The sequence below is a fragment of the Bactrocera latifrons genome, unplaced genomic scaffold (assembly GCF_001853355.1).
Source record: "Bactrocera latifrons isolate USDA-ARS-PBARC rearing strain unplaced genomic scaffold, ASM185335v1 scaffold_10, whole genome shotgun sequence".
Taxonomy (NCBI): Eukaryota; Metazoa; Arthropoda; class Insecta; order Diptera; family Tephritidae; genus Bactrocera; species Bactrocera latifrons.
This window is the reverse complement of record NW_017534408.1, coordinates 2,165,106-2,178,098: the sequence shown is the minus strand read 5'-3', so window position 1 is coordinate 2,178,098 and position 12,993 is coordinate 2,165,106. Positions and strand designations below refer to the sequence as shown.

Below are 12,993 nucleotides of genomic sequence, written 5' to 3'. Positions count from 1 at the left end.
TTTTTTTGTTGTTTTCGAGTTGTTTCTGTTTTGTTGTTGTTTTATAAAATAGTTGTGAGATTTTTTAAAATTTTACATACATACATACAATATATATATCATTATTATAAATTTATTAAATACATTATTTAGTTGTATTAACTTTAATTTTAGTAGTACTGTGTTGCGTAAACATTATTCATTATTATTATTGTTTTTTTTTTATTAAGATAATTAAATTAATTTAAATTTTTTTTTATTAAAAAATTGTTGCATTCCTTTATAATCGCGCCTCCGAGTTACACATACACATTCATCAGTAAATATTGACTTACTACTAAATACAATTACAATTACAGTTACATTTGATGCGTATTTAAATTGAATTAAGTTACGTATTCTTTGTGTTGGAATACTTTTTGCTTACTTTTTCTTTATTATTGTTGTGGATTTTTATTTATACATGTATGTACCCTCAGTTTAAGTTCAGTAGTTTCCTATTAACTAGAATTTGTTGTTGTCGCCATTTAGGTTTGCTAACGCAATCTTTACTAACTTACATAACTATATATGTATGTATATATGTAGATGTATGTACGTTTAGATAAATAACTTGTAGGTTCACACTGATAATTGGTTGCAGTTGCATGCACCCATGTGTCCACACACACATACAGATATATATGTATATAAAACAGCTTTCGAATTTTATGATTTTTGCTGTTGAGGTTATGCAATATGTTGATGGTGTGCAGCTTTGTGGCGGATGGGGACAACTATTTGTAATTTAGACGCTGCTAGGGAAAATAAAACTAAAAATAATGCCTGAAAGAAGAGAAAGTTACAGATGCTTTGAAATAAAATTTTGAGGTTAGTTCTCTACAGAGTTCAAATGACAATTAAAGCGGCATTAAATAGGGTTGTAGTAGCGGAAAACTTAATTTCATTTCCAGATTTAAACTTATATTTTCATAGGTTTATTTATAACTGTAAACCTTTCTCTTTTCAAGTCAGGCACCAGCGGTATCTTGTTGTTGATCCACTAGCCGCGTTGAAATAGTTAATAACTTCTTTGCTGATTTTAGAAAGTTTTAAATAGCTTTTATTTCTTTTCGAACCTAACCTCAAAGTTTGTGTTTCAAAAATTGAGTTAAAACTGAAAGCAGAACTATTGATAATAAGATATATCAAATTAGTAGTACAATGTTACTGAAAATTTCGATAGAAATGAAATTTTGAACCTAACCTCAAAGTTTGTATTTGAAAAAAAATTTAATTGAGAGCAGAAGTTTTGATATTAAGATCTACCAAATTAGTAGTACAATGTTACTGAAAATTACGATAGAAATGAAATTTTGAACCTAACCTCAAAGTTTGTATTTGAAAAATAGAGTTAAAACTCAAAGCAAAAGCTTTAATATTAAGATCTGCAACATTAGTAGTTACAATATTACTCAAAATTTCGATTAAAATGAAATATTTAACCTAACCTCAACGTTTGTATTTGAAAAATAGAGGTTAAACTGAAAACAGAAGAATTGATATTAAACGTGCTACAACGTTTCCATAGAAATGAATATTTGAATCTAACCTCAAAGTTTGCATTTGAAAAATGGATCTTCAACATCAATAGTAACAATATTGCTTAAAATTTCGATAATTACTACTAGGGAAATTATATTTTCGTCTTTTAATTATTTTTGCTATAAAAAAATTGATGTGAACCATAATATTATCAACCAAAAGTCTATGATGAATCTTGCACTATAGCTATATAGCTTGTAGGCGTATTTGAATTATTGCACTTTCGAATTTTTATGTATCTGAACTAATAAACACTTGTTAGCTCAAATTACATTCCTTAAAGTAATACATAACCTCAATTTTCGTTAAGCCTACATGTTTTTGATATGCTGTAAGTGTGTGGGCCCATAAGTACACACAACAATCGCCAATACTGGCGCTGTCTTGTATCTCTTTTATTAGATAATAGTTTTTTTGTGTTGTTGTTATCATTAAAATTGTTTTAAGTGTTTATTTTGCTGTTTTTGATAATAGTCGTTTTAAATACACATACAAACACTGATTGTTATCATAAATTTTTAAAAAGGAAATTTTTCACACATCTAGATTTTGTTTGTTGATATCTTACAATTTTTACTAACAATTTCAATTAGTTATGTACATAAAACAAAAACAAAAAAGAAATAAAAAAAAAGAAATGACGAAACGAGCACTTGTGCGTAACTTTTCGCCATTGGTAACTGTTAAATTACCGTAAACAATTACTTTTTATGTGTTAGTTATGTTTAAGGTTTTTTTTTTTATTTTGTAAACGCATAGTTGTATTGCAAAGTTTTGAACATTTTGTTTAAACAAAGTTGGCAACGTATTTCTCTCTCAGCATTGTACAAGTACAAATGCCACTTTACATAAGCATGCATGCAGTGATTGCTTTACATTTTGGTTTTATGTTTTGTTTGTTTAATGCAATTTTCCAGTTTCAATTTCTCTTTACTTGCTAAGCTCTACTAACGGTTTTGTATTATCCATTTAATTGAAACTTTTTTGTTTAACATTATTATTTGTTTTACGAAAGCCACATACATTTTAAACATAATTGCGTATTTTACAACCAATTCGTTTGCCACGCCCACTCTTATTGTGGTCATATTAGCGGCGATTGTGATTTTGTATTTTTTTTTTTTTGTTATTTTAGTTTCAAAGTACATAATTACATACATAATTGTTAAATTTGTAATATCTTTTATTTTAAATAAAATTTTGCTAATTATTTTTGTTGCTTTAAAGCAGTGCTAAGACAATTTATTGATTTAAAGAATTCAGTTGCACGAGTTCGTTCGTTCGTTTGTTTGTTGTCGGTCTGTGGTCTAAGTGCTCGATTAAAAAGCGACATGCTAATAGACACACGACAAGCTATAAGTCCAAAAGCGTTAAGCGTTTGGCGCGTGTGTTGAAAGAAAACAATTTTCGAGCTGTCTGCAGCACACCATATGCATGTATGTACGAGCGTGTGTCTGTGGGGGTGGGGTGCATGCCACATATTGGCAAAGCAAATGCATATTTTTGATTTAATTTCTTTACGCTTTCAGTGCTGTCGGCTGAGTGGCAGCAGCTTGGCGTTCTTAGACGTTGATTTTCGGCAATTTTTTTACTATTTGAAAGACAGCTTTTATTGCTTCTCCATTTGGGTTGTATAAAATTTGTGCAATTCCACTATATTCACAAAACGCTTGTTATCCAGTTTAATTTATTGCTTTTTTGTATTATCTCATTAGTGCATAAGTTCATCGTTTATTAAATATTTAGGTTATGAAACAAATTTTTTTAAATTAATTAAAATTTTTTTTAATGAAAATTAAAAGTGCATATTACATAAAAACATAAACTGGCAAACATACACATATAGGTACATTTGCATGCACGTATATTCGGAAAGTATAAATTTTAACAAATTAAATATTTTTAATTTATCTAAAATATATAAAACAAAACAAATTGTTGCTACATTAAACTTACAAATCATTAAAAATTATAATGTCAACTTATAGCTAAATATATTTATATATTTACTTTTTGGAGCAGCCACACCCGAGAGAGGTATACTATGTATGATTTAAGCGAAAGCGCAAGCTTTTTAAACAAATTATTTACTTTTTGCTATAGAATTATTAAATTAAACGACTTTCAACACATTTCGTGATAAAATATTAGAATTTTTCATGCGTTTTTTATTTTACTTTTAAAGTGCTAAAAAAACTAAAAATTATATTTTTACGAAAACATATTCAATATATGTAAATATTTCCAGTAAATATCAATACATAAAAAAAATTTTACGTTAATATTTATGTGCAATATAAATATTTCAAATAAATATAAATGCTTTTTAAAAACTTTTTTTAGCAATTCCAATTTTTTTATATTGTTTTGTTAAAATTTGAATTTTATTTTTATCTTTTTCTGTACTTTTAGATTTAATTTTTTATATTAGGAATACTTTTAAGAAATATAAATACTGTAAGAAAAGCAATTAACTATTTCTATAATAAATTTTTTGATTTAAAATTATAATATAATTTTTGTATTTAAATAAATTATATCATTTTATAATTTAAAGATTTAATGTAATTGTTTTTTTTTATTTAAAATTATAATATAATTTTTATAATCAATTATAATATAATATAATTTGTTATACAAATTATAATATTTTATTTTTATTTGTAATGAGAATTATATTATAATTTAAAAACAACTTTATATTAAAATTTTAAATAAAAAAAACATGTATATTAATTTTTTAATTTAAAAAAAAAATTATACTAAAATTAAAATAAAAAATAAATATTATAAAAAAATTAAAAATTTTTTTCCTAAAAAATATTTATATTTCTTAGCAACATAAGTAATATAAAAAGGAAATAAATAAAGATAAAGATAAAAATAAACTTTAAATTTTAACAAAAATTGCCTTATTTTAAACAAATTCAGTGTTGAAAGTGCTTGCAAGGAAAGAATACTAAGCGTTAAAATTCGAAATTCACCACACAAATATGTGTTCCATAAAATAGTAATAAAATAAATTAAATAGTTTCTTAGGTTAAAACGTGTCAAAAAGCGCTAATAAAACCGATAAAAATTAAAAATAAATTTAAACAACTCGCCACTAACGCTCATATTGGGTGTACGCGTTCACTCTACGATACAACTTAAGCTCATTAAAAAGTGCTATACACTCTACATTCGCGCGGACACTCGCTTATACGCTGATTACACTCACTGCTGCACACATTCTACTACTAAGTACTCCTTTTATGACGCACAGCTCATAAAGCGCTGGTATTGAACTCCAGCAACACTCCAGTATTTACAATATTATTACGACTATTGCCAACCATGTTGCCAGCGGCGATAGCGGTTATAGCCGCTGCGGCAGTCGTTGTGGCTCTAGCAGTAACAACGCGCTGTTTTGCGGCTGGCGCTTGCTGTGGTTGTGACGCCTGCTGTTGTGGCTGTTGCTGCTGATCCGCTGCATTAAGTTGTCAGGATGTCATGATCGACTTGACCGCCTCATCAACCAGACCGGCGGCAACGCAACTGAAATCGTTCGCTAACAATGCTTGCTGCGATGTTTCCTGTTGCTGATGGTGGTGTTGTTGCGGTTGTTGCTGCTGCTGCTGTTGTTGTTGCTGGTGATGATGATGATTGTTTTGCTGCAAGCCCTGCAGATGATTGTGATTCAGCAAAGCCAATTGTTGTTGTTGCACATGATGATGTTGACTACTGTCCAACAGTATGTTACTGGCATTGTCGCCCGCTGCCGGTCCACTGCCGCCACCGCTGATTAAGCAATCGCCCAACTCGTCGACGAGATGATGTCTGCGTTTGACGCCATCTTGACAATTCATCGATGCCTGTTGTTGTTGGCGATCGTCGAGTATACTGTCGCCGAGCAGGGAACCCATCGAGTGGTCCAGCGAGAAGTTAAGTGAGTCTGCCGATTCGCTGTTTTGCAGATTGAGTATGCTGTCGATGGCATTCTGCACGTGTCGGCTGATGTCGTCATCGAAGTCGCCGCCACCAATGTGATTGTTGTGCATATGCGCCTGCAGGTGGGAGTGCAGTGGATGGTGCGATTGCTGTTGTTGCATGCTGTGCTGTTGTTGCGCATTGTTAAAGTGTTGTTGATGATGACCGCCGACCCCGTCCAACAGGTTGCTGAAGGCTTGATGCTGCGTTTGACAGAAGACGCCCTGTTGCGTAGTCATCTGCAGCATCTGCGCGGCGGCTGGTTCTACGCGTATGCCGTCGTGCAGTGAGAGCAGATCGGCCTCCATGATACTGTCGTGATGCTGGCGCGATTGGTGTTGCTGCGCGGATATCGGTGAGCCCGATGAGCTTGACGATGCGGACATGGGACAGATTTTCTTCGCACCATCGAGCGTATCGTCCGCGTCGACTGCCATCAACTCGGCATTCCAACGCCTTTTGCGCGAAATCTCGCAGTCAGCGTTAGCATTGTCTATGAAATCACCGAAGGCTCCGTCGATGTTTTGCATCCAACGCGTTGTGTTGCCGCTAATGTTCAATTGCATACTCTGCTGCATGTGCTGCTGATTTAGGTGCATCTGCTGTTGCTCACTTTCGAAGAGCACATTCTCTTGCGTGTTTGTGACGCGCATAAAACTGTTCGCCGCACTTAGCTCGCTGTCCCACAAACGTTGCTGTTGTTGTTGTTGCTGTTGCTTCGATTTGTTGTCAACATTGTCATCGTTAGATTTGTCATCGCCGAAAATATCCTCGAGTCCAGCCTCAATGTCATTCGGGTCGCTGCCATCGTTTTTGCTTAAATGCACCGGTGACTCACCGAACATGGCCTCCAGTCGGGTCTCCACCGACTTATGCACATCGGCCATGTCATCGCCGGAGTCGAAGAACTCGTTCAGTGACGATTGCATGTGATTGTGCGCATTTTGTTGTTCTTGCTGCTGTTGCTGTTGGCCCTGGTTTTGGTGATGATTCTGCAGCGGCTCGTCACTTGCGGGCTGCACCGCTTGCTGGTCACAGTTCTGCTGCTGCTGCTGTTGTTGTTGTTGTTGCAGCTGATGTTGGCTAGATTCGCTACTGCTGGGGCTCAACTGATTGTTTTTGTTGATGCATCCATTGGGGAAGAGATCTATTAGCTGTCCACTTTGGCCGTTGCTAAGCGTAGAGTGCTGCTGTTGTTGCTGCAAAGTGATTTGTTGTTGATCTTGCAGCTGCATAATCATTTTGTTTTGGGCGGTGATAAGACTCAACTCTTTCTGCAAGCAAAGCCAACCGTCATCCTGTTGTTGTTGCTGCAGCTGTTGCTGTGTTTGTTGCTGTTTTAACTGCTGTTGCTGTTGCAGCTGTTGTTGCTTTGTGTTGTGTTGTAAGTATTGTGCAGCAAAGCTATTATTGCTTGGGGCGCTAGCGATTGACTTTTGTTGTTGTTGCTGCTCATGCGCATTGCTGCGCTCATTCTTCTCCCTGCCGTGTTTGTTATGCAGTTTGGCGTTGTTTGCTGGCGATGGTGTAGGCGGTGGCACTAATTCTTTATGCTCGACCTTCTTCATTATGAAACTCGGTGTTATTTCCGATTCTATATCGAAATTCTCAAACTCCTTCTTGACATAACCGCACGCAACTGACGAGGGCACGATTTCACGCTTGATTGTCCCGTTCAGCTGCTTATTGCAGTTTGCATAGAAATTTGAGGCGCCTAATTTGTCTTTAGCTACTTCCGAGTCGAACGAATCGAAATGTGAATTGGCCGCATAGGACCCAGCTTCACCACTGCCCGCATTATGCCAATTGCGTTTCTCCTCTTTCTTCGGTAGCAAGTCATACTGCTGCTTCTCATTCGCCTGTTGTTGCTGTTGTGGCTCGTTCTGCATCACACGCTGTTGTTTGTTGGCTGCATTATTTGATGCAGTGTTATGGCTCGTGCTATGCTTCAGCAAATCAAATTTGTCCACAATTGTTGGCGCTGTTGTTGTTGCTGCTGCCGCTGCTCCTATTGTGGCCTCAATGCATGTTGCGTTCGCTTTGCTGTTGCTACTGTCGTTAGGTTCAGTTTTGATTTCAAACGATTTTTGTGCAGCGCCAATGCTGTTGTAGTCTGCCTTATCGCCCTCCATTTCCGGCTCGTCTTTTACAGCTTTCATTTCTTGTTTTAGCTCCTGTGTTGTTGTGGCTATCAGAGATTCACACTTTGGTTCATGCATTTCTTTTTGTTGTTGCTGTTGTTCGTAGAGGGTCTGTTCGCGTTCAGCGTTTCGTAAATGCTCCATTTCTGCCCTCAAGTCATCAATCATCAGCTGTTGAATTTGACAGGTCTCAGATGTGCGATGCTCCAGCTGCGAGTGACATATAAATATTAAAGGCATTAAGTTCGTTTAATTTTTGGATTTGTTTAATGAAGGAATGTGAGGAGGTGGAACCAAAATTTGTCTACCTTAAATTAATGCATATCAAGATTTTATCAAAATTTTAATTTGACTTTAGCAAAATTGTGCCTATGGACAATAATACTATAAAGGACTATTTTCATGACTCGTTTATTTTCTCACACCAGTTACTTCTATATTTCATGATGTTCAATACTAAACACAAGAGTTATCAAGCTTTTGCTCTAGGGTTCAAAACATGTAACGAAATATTTTACTCACAAGAATATACGAACTCTAAAGAGATATATTTCGGATATTCGTTTTAGTGTAAGAACTATTGGATAATTCATAAATATTAATTAGTAACTTGCTGAGAAATCGAAATGGGTGTTGAGTGAATGGGTTTGGCGCATCATGTAAAGAGGTGGTTAATGTCATGTGGGGACTCTTAGCATGTTAATTTTTGTTGTAGTATTTTTTCTCTTTCGCAAACTGTGACACTCACCGTTGACTCTTGCATTATAATCTTTTGATATTTGTTTGAAATTTTGTGGTATTTCTCCTGATATTGCAACGCCGTCTGTTCGAAACGCTCCTCATCCTCATAGGGTAAGTCTTCAACACCTTCATACAAGCAGTGATATCTGTGGAAGAAATGGTATGGATTAGAGGATAACTTAATTAAAATAATAAATTTTTGATTAACATACCTTATAAGCCGTTTGACAGCCTCTTCTTTGTTCTGAAACGGATTGACATAGTCGGGATTTAAGGCGGCCTGCTGATCCAACTCCAATTGACGCAGAAACCTGAAGTAACACACAAACAAACTATGAGCTTACAAATAATTATATAAGGAATAAAATAATATGTGATAAATATTCGGGTGATAAATTTATAAAATTTCTATAGTCGAAAGGCGAAAATTGTGTGGAATATCGCGTATTTTCAACCAACTACTCACAAAGAAAGGCGTGCAAGTTTCGGCTGCGGCGATAAACTTTCCTCGCGTCTGAACAGGTGGGCGCCCAGCATGGTGGCGGGCATGGTGGTTGTGGGCGTATTAGGGGTGGTGGTGAGCGCGTAAGAGCTGTTCGTGCTCTGCTGCAGTTGCATGTTTGCCTGAGCATCCACTGTTGTTGTACTTGCGGTTGTCATAACTGACGCTCCCGTCGCCGCTGCTGTTGTTATTGTTGTGGCCTGCGTTGGCGCTGCCGTTGTTGTTGACGTTGACGCATTAGCAATTGTTGTCACGCATGTGACATTTGTTGTAGGCGACGCAGATGCTGTTGTTGCCGCTGTGGCTGTCACCATGGTGCCTGTATGCCTGGCGCTGGTAAGTGATGTTGTTGTTGCGCTTATGGGTGCCATGCTAGGCGCTAGCGTTGACAAGTTGCTGGTGGGTGCTTGCGATAACGCGTGTAGCTGCTGTTGCAACACATGTTGCTGTTGTTGTTGTATGAAACCGTTTGCTCCTGTTGCAAAATGCGTGGCTGTGGGCGTATTGGCCGCACTGGTTGCTGCTGCTGAGGCAGCGATTAATGGACTAGAGAACACTAGTGGCGGTGGACCGTTCATCATTGTTGTACCACTGGCGCTGCTGGTCGTAACTAATACTGGCTTTTGTAGCATAAATTGCTGTTGCTGCTGAGGTTGAAAAACTAATGCTGGCGCTTTGGAGGTGGGTACGAGCATTGGCTGCTGCTTCGGTTGGCTTAGCGGCATTAGTGTGCCAATGTTGTTGCTATTGGAATTCTGCGTTGCCTGTTGAGTGGGCGTGACATTTTTGCCTTTACCGTTGCTGTTGTTATTGTCTTTGCCACGCGAAACGGTTGCGGTTTGCAATTTCGACTGCTGTTGTTGCTGTTGCTTGTTTTGTTGCACAGTTTGATGATGTTGCATCGGATAGATATGAATGCGGTGTGTGACACCAGCCTGTGCCAGTGCTTGCGTTTGTGCCTGCTGACCAGGAGTGGCACCGCTGATCGACGTCGCCGTTACAGTCATGGTGGACGAGTGGTTGTTGGGCTGCACGACATTCGCCGGTATGGCTGAAGTATTCGCTTTGCCTACGCTAACCTGTTGCTGCTGTTGTTGTTGCTGTTGCTGCATTTGCGGCGGTTGCGTCATCAACGTTATGCCAGCGCCACTACCGATGGGTGGCATCTGCAGGTACGCTTCCGGCGTGGGCATCTCTTTGCCGGCGGCCAGTATACGTTGCTGCTCGGTGTATAGCCGTTGCAACGCCACATTTATTTCGGCGTCGCTCATCGGTTTGGTGTAGGCAGCAATGGCGGCGGGGTCAAAGTCTGACGGTAGGGGCAGTGAGGTTAATAGCGATTTGTGCTGCAGCTTAATGGTGAGGAATTGTATTTGCATTTGCACTTGTTTGAACATTTGTTGTTGTTGTGCGGTCAATTGAATTGTTTGCACACGGGAGATGGTGTGTTGCGGTTGTTGCGGCGATTGCTGCGGTAGCTGCACTTGCGTTGGCTGCTGTTGTTGTACTTGCAGTTGTGTTTGTTGTTGCAACACATTCGTGTTGGTGGACGAATTAAGCGCCGATAGCGATGGCGGCTCCGTATTAATGCTGAAACTTGGCGCCGCAACAGTTGACGAAGATGTCAGTGTCATACCGTTACTGCTGGTGTTGGCAGTGCTGACAAGGCTGCTGTTGCTACTGTTCGTTGGTGTGGTCGAACAACCAACAATATTGGCACTACTGACGTAGCTGCGCATACTGGGCGATTGCAACAACATTGAGGCGGTGCTGGAGGGTTGGAGTTGCTGTTGATGCGCAGTTGTGCCCGAAGTGACCAGTTGTTGCATAGGCGCAGTTACTCCGACCAATTTTGTTGTTTGTTGTAGCGTTTGAAACGGTTGTATACTATTGGTGCCTGTTGTTGTTGTCATATTGTTGGACGCAGCCGTTGCTCCGACCTGTTTACCGCTGGCCACATTCGGTTGCACAATTTGCACTGGATTATTGTTTGGCTTTTGTGAAAGTGGATCTAACTTTGGCATCGGTTTAACGACGCTTGCGTTTTTGATACCCGCTGTGCCGCTGGCGACGTCAGCAGCTGTCGTCGTGGCTTTTGGCTTGCGCACGGGCTTCTTCTTTGCAACTGCGCCTGTTGATGCTGCATTTCTTGGCGGCTCTAATTTAGCCTTACTCTGATCGATGATAGGTGCCACATTGGCTACCTGCTTGGTAACGGTATTTGTCGATGCTGTGGAGTTGTTTGTGTTGACGCCGCTGGCTACACTGCTCAATGGCTGGATGGGTTGCGGATGCACTATTTGCTGTTGTGGTGGCTGTAAACGTTGCTGTTGTTGTTGCACTACTTGCTGATTCGTGCTTAACGTCGTGTTCATGCCCAACAATGTCGGCTGCGGCTGTGTGCTCGGCGGGAGTGGATTCACATCATTAAAGTGAATCTGTCCCAACTGCAGACACTGCGCCAATTGCTGGGCGTTGATGCCGGCTGGCGCGATCAGTAGGCGTTCGGTGGGACCGATCGAGGCAGCGGTTTGAGTCGGACTAATTGGCGTGATTTGATTTGTTTCACTATTTAAGGAGAATATTTGCTGTGTCGCAGCGTTAATTTTCGGCAATGACACATAGCGTTGTTGACTTTGTGCCGCCAATGATGCGGCACCAAGTAGCGCATTGCTCGGCGGCTGTGGTAGCATTGGCTGCTGCTGCTGATGTGATTGTTGCTGTTGTATTAGCTGTGCCATATCCGGCGTTCTCGCAGTATTCAACATATTCTGCTGTTGCTGTGTTTGCTGAAACGTTTTCTGCTGTTGTTGTTGCTGTTGCTGATGCACCTGTAGTTGTGGTGACTGCTGCGGTAATTGAAGCGTTGGTCCTGTCGTTCCATTTCCAGTGGGGCCACTGTTCGTGAGTGTCGTTGGCCCAGCATTGAATTGTAATTGTATTGTGGGTGTTTTTGCTCCCACAGCTGTTGCGACTTGTGCGGGCAGCGTCAGCTTACTTATGGCACCCGTATTGGTGGAAATCAAAGTTTTAGCATGTTGCTGTTGCATTGTGCTGTTCAGAGAACTTGGCGGAAGTAATTGCGGTGTTGTTGCACTCAATCCAATACGATTGTTCTGCGTATTATTAGTAGCACCGATATTACTGTTGCTGCCACTGTTGTTACTATTGTCCAATTTTGTTGGCTCATTGATTATTGTCACATTTGGCAGAGCACCTTTGAGTAGGGCCTGCAGCAAAAGCTGCGATTGCTGATCTTGCGGCTGGTTGGCATTGTGTCGCAGTATTAGGCGTTCGCCTTGCTCGGATACTGTCAATGTAAGATTGCCGGTTAATTGTGGCATGAGCGCCGCTGCTGTTGCAGGCGAGCCGACCGATATCGACACATTGTTGGGCATGCCGGTGAGCTGTGGCGGCAGTATGGTGGCACTAGTGAGGCCAGGTGTCGGCATTATGCTATTATTGGCACTTCCGCTGCTCGAAGCTATTGAATTGTTGGGCTGTTGTTGTACTGTCGGTGTTTGAATAGATGAAGCCGCCGCTGTTGCGGTGGACCCTGATGTTTGTGGTATGGCCACTAGTTGTACGTGCCTGCCATCTGCGGTTAATTTGATAGTGGCGGCAGGTGAGTCGTGTGTTTGTACATTTGCCTGAGAGTTTGGTGGTTGAAATATAATATGTTGTGGTTGTTGATGATGTTGTTGTTGTTGTAGTTGTTGCTGCTGTTGCTGTTGATTGGACTGCGATTGATATTGCGAAGTGGGCGGTAGTGTTGCCGCCTTAATGTGGAGTCCTAAGAAAATAATTGTATAATTAGTATTTTTTCAATTTGGGGCAAAATGTTATGGTAAATACAACAAAGTAAATGTGTATATCTTCTACGACTAGTTCGCGAATTTAAAAGCAAACTCAAGAAATTTTAGTAATATATGCATGAATAATGCTAAAAAATTAAAGTAAAACTTACAATTTATCACAAATAGTTTGCTCCTAACTAAATTTATCTCAGTTTCCCAAGTATTAACTATCAATTTTTTTTTTATTATAGTTAACTGTAATCGTTTTGCCTCTCCATGG

At 39.2% G+C, this 12,993-nt stretch overlaps 1 protein-coding gene across 2 annotated transcripts in view; it reads right to left on the bottom strand.

Moving 5' to 3' along the window:
• Window positions 1-4,939: 4,939 nt before the first annotated feature.
• The window catches only part of LOC108966409 (mucin-19), a 106,157-nt gene continuing 98,103 nt past the window's right edge, over window positions 4,940-12,993 (bottom strand). For both annotated transcript variants that reach the window (XM_018929283.1, XM_018929293.1), the window contains exons 6-9: window positions 8,881-12,709; window positions 8,627-8,725; window positions 8,422-8,560; window positions 4,940-7,883 (exon numbers count right to left, since the gene is read on the bottom strand). In XM_018929283.1, the coding sequence (XP_018784828.1) occupies window positions 5,046-7,883; window positions 8,422-8,560; window positions 8,627-8,725; window positions 8,881-12,709 (6,905 nt within the window). In that variant the 3' untranslated portion in view covers window positions 4,940-5,045. The remainder of the gene's footprint in view (window positions 7,884-8,421; window positions 8,561-8,626; window positions 8,726-8,880; window positions 12,710-12,993) is intronic.